This window comes from Apodemus sylvaticus, chromosome 3, assembly GCF_947179515.1.
Source record: "Apodemus sylvaticus chromosome 3, mApoSyl1.1, whole genome shotgun sequence".
In the NCBI taxonomy this organism is placed as follows: Eukaryota; Metazoa; Chordata; class Mammalia; order Rodentia; family Muridae; genus Apodemus; species Apodemus sylvaticus.
In genome coordinates, this window is record NC_067474.1 from 46,538,668 (window position 1) to 46,558,132 (window position 19,465).

At 48.3% G+C, this 19,465-nt stretch overlaps 1 protein-coding gene across 4 annotated transcripts in view; it reads right to left on the minus strand.

Moving 5' to 3' along the window:
• The window catches only part of Ankrd6 (ankyrin repeat domain 6), a 147,594-nt gene that overhangs the window by 47,248 nt on the left and 80,881 nt on the right, over window positions 1-19,465 (minus strand). For 2 of the 4 annotated variants that reach the window (XM_052176195.1, XM_052176196.1), the window contains exon 2: window positions 6,601-6,860. In XM_052176195.1, coding sequence (XP_052032155.1) covers window positions 6,601-6,720 — 120 coding nt within the window. In that variant the 5' untranslated portion in view covers window positions 6,721-6,860. Of the gene's footprint in view, window positions 1-6,600; window positions 6,861-9,199; window positions 9,338-19,465 lie in introns of those variants that run through there. The other 2 variants (XM_052176198.1, XM_052176194.1) reach the window with 2 other exon arrangements.

Sequence of the window (19,465 nt, forward strand, 5' to 3'; positions counted from 1 at the left end):
CTCCTCCCTCAGCCCCTCCCACTTCCTCCCCCACCAGCCCACCCTAGGTTTTCTCTCTCTTTACAAAACAAACAAAACCAGAATAGGACAAACAGAGAAAAAGAAAAAAACAAAAGCACAAGAAGCATATACACATGCAGACACACACACACACAGAAAGCTCATAAAAAACACAAAATCAGAAACCGCAATATACAAGCAAGAGACCAGAAAGGTTAAGAAAAATGTACAAGTTTCATGAGACCAAACAAAAAAATGAACAAAACCTCCAAAAATATCATTGAGGGTTTTTTTTTCTTTTTTTGATTCTTTCTGTTGGCTTTAAGTGTGGTTTGTGTTTCCGTCAGACAACACCGGAGAAAACGAACTTTGCTTTTGTGTGGTTGTCAATTGGACCTAGCTTCTGGGTTAGAGTCGCGTCTCCTCTTGGCACTGAGACCTCACCTGGCTCCTCCGTGCGGACCCTGTGCACACCTCTCTGAGCTCCAGTGTGCACCAGCCCTGCTGTGTTTAGAAGGCCTGAGTCCTTGGTGTCCTCCACGCCCCTCTGGATCTTACAACCTTTCTGCCTCTTCTTCTAACAGGGTTCCTTGAGCCCTGAGGGGAGGGATTTAACGGAGACATTCTATTTAGGGCTGATTGATCCAAGGTCTCTCTTTCACTCTCTGTACCTTGTCAGTGGTATAAGCCCTCCAAACTCCCAATCTGCTTGCTATCTTCAGAGTACTGGGGTTACAGCTGTGCACAGCCCCTCTCCCAACTGGTTTCCGTTTCTTAGTCATCTAATCCAAATTCTATTATCCAGGGCCAGTGATTTTCATTAAGTGATAAATATTCACTTGTGAGTGAAGTTTTATTTTCTTCTCAATTGAGGTTTCACACCAAATAACTGTATCTGGATAGAGGAAGAGAAAACCACAGCATCCCAAGAAGAGCATCTTAACCTCACAGAAAGCTAGCCTACCCTACAGTACCTCACTGCCTTTAATTAAGCCTGTGGTGTGTGCTCAGACCAAGGCAGAGGGTTTACCCAGGCAACAACATGCCTGTAGATGCTAAGCTAGTAAAATGAAGCCTCGGGTGGAGATCCTTCTTAGGTGAGGGAACTCTGAAGAGGGCACAGTCACCTATAACGCCAAGTCTTTCTCAAAAGAAAATGAACGCCTTTGTGTTTTCTAAGAGGCATCTCCTATAGCATTAGTGCCACCGGCAACCAGAAAGACACCAAGAAGAAATCAGGAGGGAGCATGAGTGGTCAGCCCACTGAGGGAGGCAAGGGGAGGGACATCCGGAGCCAAGGAGGAAACAGAATGGCTACAGGGTAGCACGCAGGGCTGCCACTCACTGCAAAAGAGGAACAGGCTCCATCTGGGAACACCCACACCAATGTGGCGTGAAGGCAGCCAATTGTAGCCACACTGCGAATTGGTTTCAGGCCAGTCCGGGCTACACTGTGAGTCCTTGTCTCAAAGGAGAGAGAGGAGTTCCCTGTGCTCAGGAGGGAACCGAGGAGGCTGTGTGTAAGGAGAACTTAGCTTCCATTTGGAGAGATGAACAAAGGTCTGGAAGTGCCTGGTGGCAACCGCCAGGCTACAGGGACAGTGGAACTCACACCTACAAGTGGTTAAGACATGACTCTGTCCTTTTGCCAGGGTGACTACTGCAAACTTAAATTATGTGCCCTAATTTTAAAAATCAAGCTGATCAATCAATTAATATTACACATATATTCTAAGAATGTGGAACTAAGCAGTTAGGGAGAGAAACAGCTAGGAGATGTGAAAGTCATTTCTTAAGACATCATGGGGGGCTGGAGAGATAGTTCAGCAGTTAAGAGCACTGACTGCTCTTCCAAAGGTCCTGAGTTCAAATCCTAGCAACCACATGGTGGCTCGCAACCATCTGTAATGAGATCTGACTCCCTCTTCTGGAGTGTCTCAAGACAGCTACAGTGTGCTTAGATATAATAATAAATAAAATCTCTGGGCCTGTGCGAGCAGGGCCAGAGCAAGCAGAGGTCCTGAATTCAATTCCCAGCAACCACACGATGGCTCACAACCATCTGTACAGCTACAGTGTACTCATATACAGAAAATAAATAAATCTTTAAAAAAACAAAAGGACATCATGGGGTTATGGAAAGGGAAAAGTTCCTCAGCCCTGGTTCTCTTGTCCTGTTGACTGATCAGCCCCAAGGCATGTTCTCCTGAAGATCTCTCAGATGTCAAAGACAGTAAATAAACTGCTTACCTGCGGCCAGAATGATATAATTTAGCCTTGAGTTCTTGGCATTCTTCTCATTCTGAATCTTAATGCCACCTCCTCATAAAGCTTACAGTTTTGCTTACAAAAGGAAAGATCTTTAACCTTTAAACCTTGTTGTAAGTGATACTGAGCCATGTAATTCAGAAAGACCCAGGATGGAGACGCTGAGGACAGCCTCCTTTGAGACGCTCACAGCCACACTCAGAGATCTCTTTCTTTCCCTAGGCATCTTTCTGCTCAACCATGTGCTTAAGGTCTAGGTTATTCTTCTAACAAAATCTGCGGCTATCTGGATCATCCCGAGAGCCCTTCCTGTGTGTGTTGAAGTCAGAGCCCTGCACGTCTGAGTGAGGTGCAGAGAGGGGGAGGGACACTCAGCTGAAGTGGAACTGGGGCGCCTCTAGCAGGCTCTGGAGAGATGACCTGGGGTGAAGGACACTGGCTGCTCTTCTGTTCAATTTCCAGCACCATGTGAGTGCTGGAGGATCTGACAACCACTAGCAGCCTCCCAAGGCCCTACACGCAGGGGAGCATACAGACACGAGTGCAGGCAAAACACCCATGAACACAGAATACAGCTTTTAAATTCCTTTCGTCTCTTTTTTTCCTTTTAGAGACAGGGTTTCTCTGTATATCCCTGGCTATCCTGGAACTTGCTCTGTTGACCAGGCCTGTCTCTGCTTCCAAAGTGCTAGGATTAAAGGTGTGTACAACCACCACCAGTGTACATAAGTTTTACTTTTGTAAAAACAGATAAAAATGATCCCTGGTTTATGGTGATTTGACTTATGATTCTTCAACACTGACTTCTTTAAAAAGTAATTAAACATTCACCATAAATCACTTTGAATTTTGATTTTTTTTTCCTTCCCCAAGGCTAGAAATATATAGTATGGGACCCTTTTGGGCTGCGGGGCCAAGCAACAGCAAGTCACAACTCTCAGTTTCCTAGGTGATGGGAAAGGGAGCAGAGGATATCCTGAGTGTGGATTCCTACTAAGCGGAGAGGTCAACAGGTTAGGTGTAGAAAATGCATTTCACCTTACAGTATTTTCAACCTCTGATTCTCTGCATTTACAAGTAAACAAAGACCAGGCATGGTGGCTCACACCTGTAATCCTAGTGCTAGGAAAGCTGGGGCTGTCACATGTTCAAGGCCAGCCTAGGCTACAGTCATGCGACAACATCTCCATAAACAAACAGCAGGGTATGGTGAGCACGGTGAAGTAGAAAATGGCACCCTCCCTCAGGCGTTCTAGTGGGAATGTGAAATTGTAAACCCTCTTTGAAACCAGGCATAGCATTTTCTTACAGTGTTAAACTATTTATTATGTGACTCGGCAAGTCTCCCTGATATTCACCTGACACAGATGCAAGCTCTGCTCACACAAACATGTACATGTACGCAGATGCTCACGGCTGTGACCGTGTTTTAATAATAGCCCTAAACTAGAAGCAGCCGGAAATGTCAATCAGCTGCCTAAAGGGCAGAAGTGATTGATCCTCCTCTACCCACACCTCACTCCTATAATAACCCATTGTCAGCGCCAACCGCAATCTGAAGTGGGAACTGGAACATTCAAGAGATAAGGAGATCTGGAGTCTGAAACTGCACACCGTTCGGAGCAAAGCTGTCCCCTCCTTCCCTCCCACCAGGGACGTTAAGCACACCCTTGTCTGGTGTATCCATGCTCTCTACCCTTCCTACATACATGTATTTCTACCTATGCTAATCATGCATCACTATCCAGCCTCTCAGTCACTGCATCAGGAATAACTCTTGATAACTGGACACTACAGGAAGGAAATCAGGACGGAAGACCATATGCTGTATGTCTAATTAGGGTTCCTATTGCTGCCACAAAACACCAGGACCAAAAAGCAAGTCAGGAGAAAAGGGTTTATTAGGCTTACACTTCCGTATCACTGTTCATCCTGGAAGGAAGTCAGGACAGGAACTCAAACACAGAAGGAACCTGGAAGCAGGAGCTGATGCAGGAGCTGGAGGGTGCCACTTAGTGGCTTGTTCGAATTGGCTTGCACAGCCTGCTTTCTTAAAGAACCCAGGACCTGCAGCCCAGGGACAGCCCCACCTACAATGGGCTGAGCCCCACATCAATCCCTAACTAAGAAAATGCCCTACAGTCTTACCTACAGCCCGTCTTATGGAGGCATTTTCTCCACAAAGCCTCCATAAAGCTGATGATCCTAGCTTATTTGCTGGCATAACATTAACCAGGTCGCCTGTAATTCCATTTCTTTGTGATATCTAAGAAAGAAAAACCCATGGAGTTTTATAACAAAGTGGAGATATCACATTGGTTATATAACATTTATAACAAAATGGAGATGGATGGCCATTGAGAGCTGGGGTGAGGTTGGGGAGATATTAAACGGATATATAGCCTTTTACTGGGTGACTGAAGCTTTCTAAAGTTAGGATGCAGTTGCTCAGGCTGCCACAACAGAAATGTATCTCCCCCGAGGAAGTCCACCCAAGATGAGGGCACAAGCATGGATGGGCCCTGGTGAATTCTTTCCCTAGCTTGCTAAGGACGTCTCACTGTTTGCTCAAAGGGACAGGAACTCAAACGCAGGAGTGACTGAGACTGACGGCTGACCAACCTGTGGCCCAGAAAGTCAGAGAGACTCAGTGCTGGTGCTTCTTCATGCAGGGACCCTCGTCTCAGCACAGGGACTCATTAGCCAGGTTTATTACCCCTTGAATTCTGTCGACATGAATGAGAGGGGCAGCTCAACACTGGCTGTGGTAATGGCTGCACGGCAGTGTAAGTACGGGAAATTTCTGATGAGATTAATCTTGGGGCATATAAAATATACCCTAATAAAGCTGTGCACAAAAACAAAACAAAACAAAAAACAATGAATAGGGTCTATTTGAAAAATAAAATGAAGCCTGGCAGTGGTGGCGCACGCCTGTAATCCCAGCACTTGGGAGGCAGAGGCAGGCGGATTTCTGAGTTCAAGGCCAGCCTGGTCTATAGAGTGAGTTCCAGGACAGCCAGGGCTACACAGAGAAACCCTGTCTCAGAAAAACCCAATCCAATATATATATATATAAAATAGCAACCTATGTGGCAAATTCTTTGACTAGGTTATTGTTATATCAATAACCTGAAAGGCTGATATTATTCTTGTATCTCAGACAGGGAAACTGAGGCTTAGAAAAGTTAGGCTAGTCACACAGTTTCGCAAACACAGCAGAGTCAAATCTGAACCTGGCTTATCTCCCTTTGATGGGTAGCACCTCCTGGCCTGGCCACAGGAGGCAGCTGGTCAGGATCCTTCCACCAGGCTCAGGCTACACTCGCAGATCTCTGGCGTTCCTGGGCAACTGACAAGATTTTCTCTCTCAAGGCCAGTATGCAGTTCAAAGGGACCGAGACTGACGGCTGACCAACCTCAGGCCCAGAATGTCAGACATTAACACCTGAAGAAATGAAGCCGCATGTATCTCCAGCTGTGCAGCTCTCTCAGGAGCGGAAGGCAGGAGAGCTTTGGACCAGGGCGCCAGGGATGTAAGGTACATTTCCACCTGGACAGAAACATCTTCAGGACAAGAAGAGAATATTGTCCAGGGGGCTTCAGGGTACTCACAACAGCACCGGAAGCTGGATACATTCAGATCAGCATTACCTCAACAATGACGGGCCTGACTTATTTCGTTCTATTTTTTTTGCTTATTTTTATCTCTGTAGCCCAGGATGTCCTCAAACTTATGATCTCCCAAAAGCTGGCACAAATACACCTGGTCAGGACCTACCTTTCTTGGGGTTTTGCTATAAAACTGCCTTCAGTCAACTGTTCCCTGATCTGCTGTTGTACTACCAGTTGCTAAGGGATGAGCAGCATCTTACAATGCCCCGCAGTAAGGACAGCATCTGGTCCAAGCTGTCAGATCGGACAGTAAGGCTGCAGTGGGGGCTGGTCCACCTTGCTAAGAGGCCTGCCTAATGTGATTACCACTCTCCTGTACCCCCCCCAACCCCCCCTCCGGCCAGCTCGATGTTCAGTGAGTCTCTGAGTAGGAACTTCGTCCCCAAAAAGACATCTTGTCCACTGGCTACAAGTGGGGGCGGGGGAGGGGGGAAGGAGTCATAAGTGATTTTTTTTAAGACTGTCAAATGCAAATTACAAACTCCCCATGTGAAAGATGACAACGGAAACATTTTCAGTGCTTCTTGTTACTTCCCAAGCCTTCATCCCTTTACCAAAAGCCAGTTCTTCTAAAACTATGAACCAAACAACAGTTCTGCAGGCAGCAAGAGGTAAGCTATTCCCGGAGAACAGCTACAGCGGTTTTTTCCGTGTTACCTTGGTAACCGCTACCTTGGCACCCTTGTTGATGAGCTGAACCACATTCTCTGCCTGGCCTTTGTACGCAGCTATGAGCAGGCGTTCGGAAAGCGCAGCGACCGCATCCTGCTGGCTCATGAATTAGGAGAGAAGGGGCTCTCAGGAAAGCAGATCAGTTTCTTCCACCCCACATGCAGCCTCCGGCTGGGGCTGGAGTCCTCGGCAAAAGGTGCTCCGAATCATGGGGGACGCCTTTGTTACTACTCCATCTTCAGGTCCTGGGAGGGGGGTCACAAAACAAAGCGGCCATCAGTGCCCCTCAGCACAAGAGGACAGACAACCACACCTCTGCTGACCTCAGGGTGTCCCTCTGCTGCACAGCACAGGGGAGGAAAGCTCAGGAGACAGGAAGCCAAAAGCACACGTCCACAGCACTTCAGAGCGAAGGCAGCAGAGTGCGCCAACCTCTCCGCTTCCTCCCTCCTCTGGACTATTCTCCACAAGATGGGCAGAACTGGGAGGCTGCGCTTCTACCCTGGGGAAAGAGCCCTGATATAACACGGGATGGAGGGAGGGAAGGCGGGAAAATGACATAATTATATTTTAATTATTTTTTTGAAGATATTTATTTATTTATAGATTTATTTATCATATGTAAGTACACCGTAGCTGTCTTCAGACACCAGAAGAGGGTGTCAGATCTCTTTACGGATGGTTGTGAGCCACCATATGGGTGCTGGGATTTGAACTCATGACCTTTGGAAGAGTAGTTGGTGCTCTTACCCGCTGAGTCATCTCTCCAGCCCCATTAATTATTTTTTTTAAAAGAGGGTTTAAAGCCGGGCAGTGGTGGCGCACGCCTGTAATCCCAGCACTCTGGGAGGCAGAGGCAGGCGGATTTCTGAGTTTGAGGCCAGCCTGGTCTACAGAGTGAGTTCCAGGATAGCCAGGGCTATACAGAGAAACCCTGTCTCGAAAAAACCAAATCCAAAAAAACAAAAGAGGGTTTAAAAAACCAGTATATAACTGGTTATATACATAACAACATGTACTATGTATGATCAACCTTTAATCTTGAGGCCGGTGTCCTGTGAGCCCACTATGGCTAACATGCACTGAGACCCTGATAGGCAGGGTGTCTCTCTGAGGAAACACCCCCAATCCCCATCCCTACCCACATGATTTCCTTCATCTTTTACTTTCTGCAAAGTCTCCTGCATTCTGGATCAGACAGAGAACCAAGCACAGCCCAGGGTTGACCCCAGTTCCGAAATGATGAAGCGTTCCCTAGGTGAAGAAGCAGACGCCTCACTCAGTCCAGGCAGCCCTAGCACTGCCGCCTTAGGGACAACCCCCTTCACAAACACCCCTCACCCCCTTGCTTAATGGGAGGAAAATAAATGGCCACCACTTAGGGCCGAGCCCTAATAGAACTTTAGACTCTGCTCAAGCAGCCCTGGTAATATCTTCAAAACAAACCAAGTCAGGGATACTGATTTCAGCTCTGAGGCAGGGGGAAGAAGAGGGAGTCTTTGTGTTTAAAACATGTTTGCAGTGGCCAGGGAGATGGTATAGGGACTTGCTGGAAAGTCCGAGAATCTGAGCTCAGTTCCTATACCCACACCATGGAAGGGAAGAACAGACTCCGGCAAGCTGGCCTCTGACATCTACAAGGGCACCAGTGTGTACACACACACACGGAAAACCACACTCTTCAAATCAGATCATGTTTTGGTGTTCAAGAACATACTGGCATCTTTCACAGTTGCTTCCAGAAACTTGATAATCATTCAACCTTAGGTAGAGTCTCATATACAGAACAGAGCCCGACCATTTCATTATAAGAAAGAAATGTAGCCAGATGTAAACACTGTAATTTTAGAAAGATAATTCTTACCTACCCCTAATCTCTCCCATCACATTTCATATTGTTCTCCATCCGTTGCCCCCAATACAAGCAAAAGATAACAAGGAAAGAGAAAGAAACCGTGGCGAGGCCAGTCTGCTCTGCTCACCAGGTCACCGGAAGCACAGTGTCCCAGCTAGTCAGTCCTGAGATGTACATTTCCCTTCCTGTGCTGGAAATAGAGCCCAGAGTCTTTCACATGCCAGGCAAGCGTGCCACCACCAAGTTACACTCCCGGCCCAGAGAAAGGACAGAGGTAACACTCAAAGCAGTAAGAAAAACAGCTAGAAATGCCTTTGGAAGGCCCAAAGCCACACAGACAGAGCACACTTGGGGCTTATGTCCTACCTGTCTGCTACACACAGGAACACAAACACACATACACACACATACACATCAAACACACACAGAGCACACTTGGGGCTTATCTCCTGTCTGCTACACACAGGAACACACACACACACACATCTCTCTCTCTCTCTCTCTCTCTCTCTCTCTCACACACACACACACACACACAGTTTCTTCTTATGCAGGGACTACGTTCTGTTCACACAAACTACACTGATTCGCTGCTCCTTCAATTCAAAACACTGCAAAACCACTCTGTGCCAAGTTCTGAAAGATACAGAGCATTGGCCACCAGCTCCCAAAAGATGTCCTCCCATCGCAGCGCGGCCCCCCCCCCCTACCCATTTTCGCTCTACCCACTCAGCTTTCTCTGTGCCCTCTCCCTTAGAAGGCTTCTCGCAAAGGGTATCTGAGTCACCCAGTCTACTCCAAAGCTTGCCCGAAAGGGCGAGGAGCTCAGCTGCCCTTTCACCCACACTCGCCCCATTCCCACGGCAATCCAGCCTCCTTAGCAACAGACACGAGGTCCAACCAGCTTCTGGTAAATGGCTTGCCACTCCCATCCCAGACAGCAGTCTCATGCAACAGATGCAGCCCCTCAGATAATGAGACTAAAACCAGAAGTTCTTATGGTTACAGCTGCGGGCTGAGATAGCTCCATTTAGATGATTACCAGGTAAATTGTCCTTTGCATGCAGAGCTACCATCACTATTAAAAACAAACAAACAAACAAACATACAAACACCCCATTGATGGGAAAATGTTCATCAGCCAGCAATGACATTTTATGTCGTGCTTTTTTGTACTTCCCCCGCGATATAACCCACACCCCTGCAGGACAGTGGCCATTCACGACACATCTTGGATACACCCCGTCACCCCCAGCATGCTTGTGCAGAAAACTGCCTACAAGATGAGCAGCAGTTACAGCACCCCAAGTTATCAGTTCTTATCTGCAGCTAACACCGTCCCCTCAAAGCTGTTCTTGATTTCAGTGCTGGGATCACCTCGCTGTTAGGACCTACGCCTGCAGACGCTTGACACAAAGGGCAGGTGCTTGGGGCCACAGATGCTGAGTCTCCTCTCTGGGAGTGACAGGATGCTCTGCTCCCAGCCTGGGTACCAGCGAACTAGGCCAGATGGAGATAGGCAGGGCTAGGGAAGGATGGAAAAGCCCAAGAGAGGAGAAGGAAATGCAAGGGCGTGACCACTCTGCAGGCTGAGTTAGACTTTACTGCTAACCTGTTGTGCCCTGGCTGTCGTGGCTTTGGCCTCTCGTGAAATCGGAGCTTCCTCTTCCAGGAAGAGAGCCACCATTCAAGAGGGCCTGACTGCTGGAAGGGAGCAATCTCACACCTGTCAGTCACGTCCTTTGTCACGGGATTCGCTGTGTTTTCACTGTGCTCTGGAGGGAAATGCTTAAAGGCAAACTCGCTGCCTGAACACAGTAGGTCCACAGCGTACACCACGAGCCGTGGGGGGTGCCCCCGAGACCCCCAAGACGCCTGGCCTCCTCCCCTCCCAGCCTATCCCTTCAGCAGTCACTGCTCCCCAGCCGGCGATTTCTTTTGTTGTTTTTCTGTTTTGCTGTGGACGGCAAAGGATCTATGAGGTTTGATTTTTCTTCTTTATTTACAACCAGCTCTCCTGGTGCCGGTCAATGTGGGAAAGCCGCCACATTTCACCTCCTCCCAATACACGACTCTCAACAAGCCTTTCAAAGAAAAGTCCTAGCCGGGCATTGTGCAGAGCCCACCAGAGCTCCACCCCACCAGAACACACAGACTCACAATCACTAGCTTTTTCCCATCGGAGAGATTACTCACACACGGAGCTGTCCTCTGGGCTCTGTCTGGAAACGCAGTCAATTCTTTCCTAGGGAGACCATAAGCTTCCTGGGGCTCCTGCTCCGGGTGGCTTGATTTACCTACAGCGATGATAAGCCTTCTTCCTTAGCTTCCCCTGCCAAGGATCGCTGCATCACCAACCTATGAAGGCATCCATTCAGCTCCAGATGCTCTCTGTTGCCACCGCTCTGAGTGTGGCAGAGTCTGATTTTGCTCTCTCTTACCAGCGGAGGACCTGTAACCCTGCCCAACGAGAGTCGGAAGCGATCCACAGCTGAGCACAGTGCTTCAGAGGGATGCTCGGGGTGACGGAGAGGCAAAGTTTGCAGCCGGTGTGAATGGGAGCACACGGGCAATAAGAGGACAACCCTGTGCCGTCCTCACAGGAACAGCTGGGGAAATGCTGGCATCCTGCACAGCGACCCAGGCACAAGAGGCTTGAGGCAGAGTCCCATAGAGGGACTGCAGCATCAGCGACGCAGACAGGGTCTGGCCAAGTGGCCACTGAGATGTCTGGAAAGCCAGTCTGCTGGCAAACACCTGCGCAGTGTGTGCCAGGGAGCGGGGCAGGGGAAGCGGAGAGCCCCTTCTGAAGCAGAAGCCGGTGCAGTCGCTCCGAGGGCATCACACGTGCGCCTTCTGGCCCTCCTCCTTCAACAGCAACTTCCTACAGGCTTTCCCTTCGACCTGAGCCCAGACACCACACTTTCCACGTGAAGACAGGATTAGAAAGGGGAGAATAATTCAGCCACAAATCCTCTGATCACCGTCCAGTCTCACACCTCACCCCTGGTCTCCTGAGGACAGCAGGTCCTGTGGCCACAGGACCAGCTTCTGTCCTCTGGCACAGAAAGGTCAGACTATGGACTCCGGCCTATGCACTGCATAAATGTGGAAATATACCAGGGGAACAACTGCCAAGACATAATAGCAATGTCTTCCCTTTTCATTCTGGCCATATAAATGTATTATTTTCATACTAGTTCATCCAAAAACAATCAGAACCCTACTACTGCAATCACCACCGGGGGCTATGTGAGATTATAACAAAGGTGAACATAACTCGATTCCTACTTTGAAGAAACTATTAAACCGGCCACCACTAAGTCACAACGAGGACCCAAAAGACTGCGTGCCAGACACAAAGCAGGCAGTTTAGAGCCCGCTGTCTCAAGGAAGCATGAGAGTTCCTCCTCCTGAGGCCGTAAGCACAAGTCAGGGGACAGACTGGCTGCTCGCAGAAGGTTCTCGGCACAAAAGAGGAGGTGGCAAAGCGGAGAGCTGCTCTTCAGGCCTCGCCTCATACGGCCATTGCGAAGCAGGAGGGACAATTGTTTCTTGAGCTGTTGCAAGGACAAGCGAATCGGATGGTCGCCCGAACCAATCATCCACCACCTTGGCAGAAGACAAAGAAGCTGTTGCTATAGAAGTTGGGTGATGCCAGGCAGTTGTGGCACACACCTTTAATCCCAGCACTTGGGAGGCAGAGGCAGGTAGATTTCTGAGTTCGAGGCCAGCCTGGTCTAAAGAGTGAGTTCCAGGACAGCCAGAGCTACACAGAGAAACCCTGTCTTGAAAAAAAACGAAAAAGAAAAAAAAGAAACAAACAAAGAAACAAAAAACAACAAAAAAGAACTTGGGTGATCTAATTTTAATTTTCTCAAACCCTAAATTTTTGTTGTTGTTGTTTTGGTTTTTTTTGTTGTTTCAAGACAGGGTTTCTCTGTATAGCCTTGGCTGTCCTGGAACTCACTCTGTAGACCAGGCTGGCCTCAAACTCAGAAATTCGCCTGCCTCTGCCTCCCAGAGTGCTGGGATTAAAGGTGTGCGCCATCACTAACCAGCCAAACCCTAATTTTTAATAATGGTTCTTAAATGCTTTAACCTCCCTTCTAGCCCATCCACATGAGGTAGTGGAAAAGAAGGCATACAGGGGAAGAGGACCTGTTTAGAAATGCTGCTTTGGAGCAAATCCCATCTGCACTGTCAGGATATCGGCAGTTCAGTTCATAAGTCAGCAGCGGCAGCTCCAGCCATTCAAACACTCCAGCGGTGCAGCTCAGTAGAGTCCTCAGAAGCAGCAAGAAGCCACAGCAAAGAACCCTTCATCCCGTGTAGCAGAACAGCCTTTCAATTAATGCCACTTCAAAAAAAAAAAAAAAAAAAAAAAAAACAGAAACAAAAACACCCCTTCACGTGTTTGCCCCGGCAAGGTACCATCCAACACAACTGACTTTCCAAAGAACCCAGAAGTTTCCACTTGGGTGGCAAGCGTATATCATCCAGGAATCCTGGGTTACACAGCTCTGCGTTTTAAAAAAAGCTGCTTAGAGGTGAAACTCATTAGCTCGGCGGGCCAGAGCGGTACTCAGTGGCCTCCCAGTCTCCTGAGGGATGATTGCTTCCTGTAGACCGACCACAGCAGCTCCAACTGGGGCTGCACAGGCCCAGCCCATAGCAGGCGACTCTACATGTGCTCAAAACTTAGCCCCTTGCTGTCCCTACAGATGACATCTACCACGGCAAACAAGATGTTCCCATCACTGTCACCTGCCGCTCTGCTCAGGTTCCTGCAGTGGACCAAAGCCCATGCCCCACTGTCACTGTCACTGAAAACAAGTAGCAATTAAAGTGAAATCGGGTCACAATGGGATAGTGTTGTATAGAAGAGACATCAAAGAATCCAAAGTGCCAAATGTACTCTCTTTCCCTCACCTACTGGTGAAAGGCCACAGGGACAACGTGGGAAAACAGCCACCTGCAGCTGCAGAGAGTCTCCATGAGAAACTGAGTCCTGCTAGACCTTTATACCTTTTAGCCTCTAGAACTGAAGGAAGATAAAGTCCTGTGGGTTTGCCCTGTGAAAAATGCTATATGGCTCCAGCTGGTGTCTGTACCCCAGGCTGAGCCCTGCTCCCACCATCTAGATCTGCAGTGCCTCTCACCGTGCACCAACATAGCTGGTCCTTATTATCAATTACATAAATGATAGGAAAACTAACAGCCAGTTGCTATGGGGCCTCGGGGACCCATGGATTTTGTAAGAATGACAGGACGCGTCACCTAGACAACTTGTCCTTTCCAGATGAAACAGGTCATGGCTCCAACCCTCAGAGAAAACAGGAATAAGATAAGTCTTCCCTCTCCTTCCTCTCACAACAGAGGACGACCTCCTGAACTCCTGGGATCTGAAGAGTTACTGAGCCGGAGGCCGTCCTTAGTGATACCCATTAGCAAGAAAGAGCTGGCCTACACCACAGCCGTGGGGAGCTGCCACCAAGACCCTATCTGGGTGGCTCAAAATAAAAACAAAAAACAAAAAACAGGAATGCACCCAAACCAACAAAACCTCCCAAGACTGTTTCCATGCCCTATCACGATTGCCTCCTAGAGCTTTGATCAATTGTTTGGCTTTTTATTTACTTTGTGATGTTTTAAGTCTTATTTATCTATTGACTGTAACAGAAGAGAACAGCAGACACTAGGAGAGAAATCTCTCATCTTTAGTGCCTAAGGGACAGGAGCCCAGCCAAGGGTTGGGGACAGGGCAGAGGCAGACACAGGCAGTCAGAGGAGCTGGGGGTGGGGTGGTTGGGTGGTCGGAAGGCCTGCAGATTACCAACAAGGAGAAAGTAGCAACTGCCACCAAAGCTCTTAATTCAAGAGCAATGGCGATACCAGGTAAACCAGGAGATGGCACTTGTCATACCATCTGCCTGGCGGCGGGAAGCTGGCAGGCAGGAGAGCGAGGTGGAACACGGGCACTCCCCATTCACAGCAGGCCTGCCTCTGCTCGCGGTGGCATGCACACGGCTTCCTCTCTTCCTTCAGTGATTTTGCCTTTTGTGCCAGCAGAGGCAGGTGGATCTCCGTGAATCACGGACCAGCCCCTGGTTTCCAACAGGACTTGGCCTTTTACACAGTTCCTTTTCTGTCACAGGGCTCAGTGGGAAACTTTAACCAATGTCCCCACGCTTGCATCTACAGTTAATGTGTACAGAACAGCTCCATTCCCTAAAAATCCCTTGTTCAAGGTCCGCACAGCTTTTTCTTTCCCATAATGCCACTGTATGCTTCTGACTCTGTCACCTTTTCAGAGTGGTTACTTTATACTAGCAATAACCATTTAAGGTCCATCTCCCATATAGTTTTGTGGTTTGATAGCCAATTTCTTTTCAGTGGTGACTAATACTCCATATTGTATGGACGCACCAGAGTGTGCTACTCCATCCACTGAAGGGCACTTTGGTTTCTCCCGAAGCTTGACTGCTCCGCACGAAGCTTCTGCAGACATGATGCAGGGTGTTCATCTCACTCGGGGAACACGGGGAGTACAAAGCCCCTTATCCCACACAGCAGGGTTGAGTTTGGTGAGAAGCTATTGTTGGGTCCTCCCGGTGTAGCAGCTGCTTTTACACTGATCTAAGCCCAGGCTCAGCGACATCCTTTTAGCTCCTGCCTTATATAGTTCCTCCATCCCTGTCGTAGTCAGGGTTTCTATTCCTGCACAAACATCATGACCAAGAAGCAAGTTGGGGAGGAAAAGTTGTATTCAGCTTACATTTCCACACTGCTGGTCATCACCAAAGGAAGTCAGGAGTGGAACTCAAGCAGGTCAGGAAGCAGGAGCTGATGCAGAGGCCATGGTGGGATGTTACTTACTGTCTTGCTTCCCCTGGCTTGCTTAGCCTACTCTCTTATAGAACCCAAGACTACCAGCCCAGGGATGGTACCACCCACAAGGGGCCCTTCCCCACCTGATCACTGATTGAGACAATACCCCACAGCTGGATCTCATGGAGGCATTTCCTCAACTGAAGCTCCTTTCTCTGTGATAACTCCAGCTTGTGTCAAGTTGACACACAAAACCAGCCAGTGCAATCCCATCAGGCACTACCACCTGCGCCATCGATGGCCCTCCCCTCTTAGTATCTGCGGCCTGCTCTGTCCTCCTCCTATCACCCGGGCCCTGACTCTCCTTTCTGTCACTGGAGGGCTCTTCTCTCGCAGGGACCTTAAATGTTGCAGGACCTGGAGGTTCTTGGCTCTCTTCTCTAGTCATTTTCCTCTCCTCCTCCTCCTCCTCCTCGCTGCCCACACCCTCTTCTGCCTAGACGCGGATCTCTCCACGTGCACGTCTTCAGCCTTATTCATGTTTTCTACAGCGCTATATTTAAACTCCAGCCACCCTACGTCTTACTTGGATGTTCCCTCTCAGCATGCTTCCTTCAAAACCTCTTCCTTTTCTTGTGTCCCCACCTTGATAAGGGGCTGAAGGTTTCCTCTGTCAACGGGGCTCCCTCATCCGAAACTGTTCTCTCCTTTCCTCTTCTCCCCACGCCACGAACCTGCACTAAATCACCCAATGCTCCGATTTGAAAGAAGACAGAACAGAGATGACTAGAGCTTTGTGGTTAGATACCTGGGCTTCCGCTCCAGCTCCACTGCTAACGTCGGGCAGTGTTCTAAATGACTGTTTCCTTGTGCGTACTAGCAATCACACCTCGCTGGCCGGAGACACAGGCACCCCAAAGGACGTCAGGCGGCTGTGCTCAGAGAGAGAAGCACGGTTATCAGGTCACTTTCAAATGGCCCTTGTTCTGTCTTCTCGGGCAGCACCGCCTGGATCCGGTACTCGAAGATAGCTGCTCTTTACCTGGGCACTGCGAATGTTTTCTGAGGCCCCTATCGGCGGTGACCTAAACGTAGAGAGTGCTCGGAGCTCAGTAAAGCAGGCTTCAGCTTGTATGTGGAAACCTTCTTCCATAAATGGGTCTGTACCCAGGGAGAAAGAGAAGCCAGACCAAACTCATATCCGAGGTTCAGACAGCGGGTATATTTCAGCCTCAAATGTATCTTCCACTAACGAAAACTGTACTCAAGCCAACACAACCCGGACACAGAGTTGCTGGGATGCATCAAACTTGACTCCCAGGCAGGCCAAGTTGCTGAGTTAACAGTAGTCACATTCTCTGGCTGCTCACCAGGTCCCAGATCATTGAGCTTCTGACAGACATGTTTCCCTATCAGATCTGTCACTCTTCGGAGGTGATGAGAAATGAAGCCCTCTACTTCCATCTGCTTCAAGATGGCAAAGATAAAGAACAGACCGTGAACTGACACACAGAAGGAGCTCTTCGCCCTGTCTCTGCAGGCGGTAGCCAGGCCTTTGGTGCCAATCTTCTCCCCACAACCCCGTGTGTGTGTGTGTGTGTGTGTGTGTGTGTGTATGCATGTGTGCATGTATGTGTGTGCATATACATATGTGTGCGTGTGTGTATGCATAATGAATGTCAGCTGTCTTTATTACTCTCCACCTTATTTTTGAGACAGTCTCTCACTGAATCTGTAGCTTACCAGTTTGGCTAGGTTAGCTGGTTAGAAAACCCCCGAGCAGGTGGTGACCTGTCCCTATGCCACCCCAGCTGAGGTAACAGAGGAATAACCACACTCAGTGTTTACGTATCTGTATCTACTGAGGATCCAAATTTAGGAGCCCATTGTCCTGGCTGGTTTTGTGTGTCAACTTGACACAGGCTGGAGTTATCACAGAGAAAGGAGCTTCAGTTGGGGAAGTGCCTCCATGAGATCCAGCTGTGGGACATTTTCTCAATTAGTGATCAAGAAGGGAGGGCCCCTTGTGGGTGGTTCCACCTTTGGGCTGGTGTTCTTGGGTTCTATAAGAGAGCAGGCTGAGGAAGCCAGGGGAAGCAAGTCAGTAAGGAACATCCCTCCATGGCCTCTGCATCAGCTCCTGCTTCCTGACCTGCTTGAGTTCCAGTCCTGACTTCCTTTAGTGATGAACTGCAACGTGGAAGTGTAAGCTTAATAAACCCTTTCCTCCCCAACTTGCTTCTTGGTCATGATTTTTGTGCAGGAATAGAAACCCTGACTAAAACACCCATCCTTACACAGCAGGTACTTACCTGACCCCGAGTCAACTCCCTAGATCCTGGTGACAATTGTTTTGCCTGTATCTGTGGACTTCTCTATCTGTGTTTCTTGTTAAAGAATGCTTTATGCGACAGTATTCCCATAAAGACTAGAGGCTCTGCTAATCACAGAACTGAACTTGCACATTAAGCCATTTGCTACGCTGGTCTCTTTGTCCCTAGTCCTGCCCGCTCCTTCCTCAAGTTTCTTCTAACAGTGTGCGAGTGGGCATGTTTCTCCTTAGCTATACCTGTAACGTCAGATACACAACCCTCGAAGCCCAGGGATACCAAGCCTATCATGGTCTGCCCCACGCTCTAACTACAGCCACTCTGGCAACCCTCCCCACGCCCTGCTCCCCAGCTTAGCGACAGGGGTAGTTAGAGTATCTGAAAGCACCCTTGTGCTATTTTTACTTCTAATTTTCTGTACACCACCCCCAAACCCCCTTCTCTTTCATATCTAATTCAAAGTTGGCCTCCTCTCAGAAGATTCCTGTCCCTCCTTTGTTCTCCAGGTTCCCACAGCCTGATTCATACTAGGTAGCCATTCCAGCTCAGTTATTTACTTTGGAGCTCTCCCTCCTCTCTGTCTGTCTGTCTCTGTCTCTCCCTCCCTCCCTCTCTCTCTGCCTTTCCTTGATATAGGATCTTATACAGTCCAGACTATCCCTGATTTCACTATATAGCTAAGGCTAGCCTTGAACTTCTGATTCCCCTGCCTCTACTAGCCATGCTCCAGGATTACATGTGTGCACCCCCACACTTGCCTAGGAATGTGCATTTTAAACCTCACGGTAGCCTTATGAAGCTGGACTGAGACTGAGTCATTACTGCCAGCCTCTCTTACTACCCTTTGACAGGGCCCTGACGCTGTCCTGACCAGAGAGGGTTCTGGGGTATAAGATGCAGAATTACAGGAGAGGCTGACGAGGCTGACTTACGAAGGGTTCAATTCCCAGCACCCACACAATGGTTCATAACTACAATTCTGAACTAGGGGATCCAAAGTCCTTCTGACCCCTGAGGGTATAGAATGCATATGATACACAGACATGCATGCAGACAAAACCCATACACAGAAAAATAGACAAAATGTTTAAATGATTAAAGAAAATTAATGATTAATGATACAACACAGTGGTAAAACACTTCTCTAGTGTACTGAGACCCTGAGTTTGGCCACTAGCACAAGTGATAATAGTAATGATAATTATTATATTTATAATAATTATACTATACAATCATAATAATATATACCATACTATACTATATAAATAATAGATATTTTTATTATTATTTATTATACTATTGGGATTTAGACTGTTTCCTTGAATATTCCCCTACAAAGCCCGTGAGGCTGAAATTCTTTAGCACTGCTCCTGTTCACAACATCTCTCTTCTCAGCCTCTGAGTCTTTCCATACTCAGCCCGTGTTTCATTCCTCTATGTACGATCATCACAAGTGTGCGGCCTAGCACCTAGTGCAGGAACAAGAAGACATGCTCAGGAACAGACAAGCACTGTGTTTACCCAGGCGCATTACAGCCCCTCAGAGAGCAAGTGCCTTCTCAAGCATCTTCTCACACTGCATATGTCCAAATAACTGATGTTATAGTGACTCCTCAATAAGCAAGCCCATGTTTCATTTTGTTTTAGTTTTTTTATCCATTCATCTGTTGATGGACATCTACACACGTATACATACATGCAAAGAGACATTAAGTGTGGATGAGTCTAAACATCAAACAAGGAGATGGAAAAAGAACAGCCTCAGGTGATGTGCAAGGACAGGGGTTTGGCAAAGGCAAGCGTGCAGACAGATGTGCAGACAGATGTGGCTTTC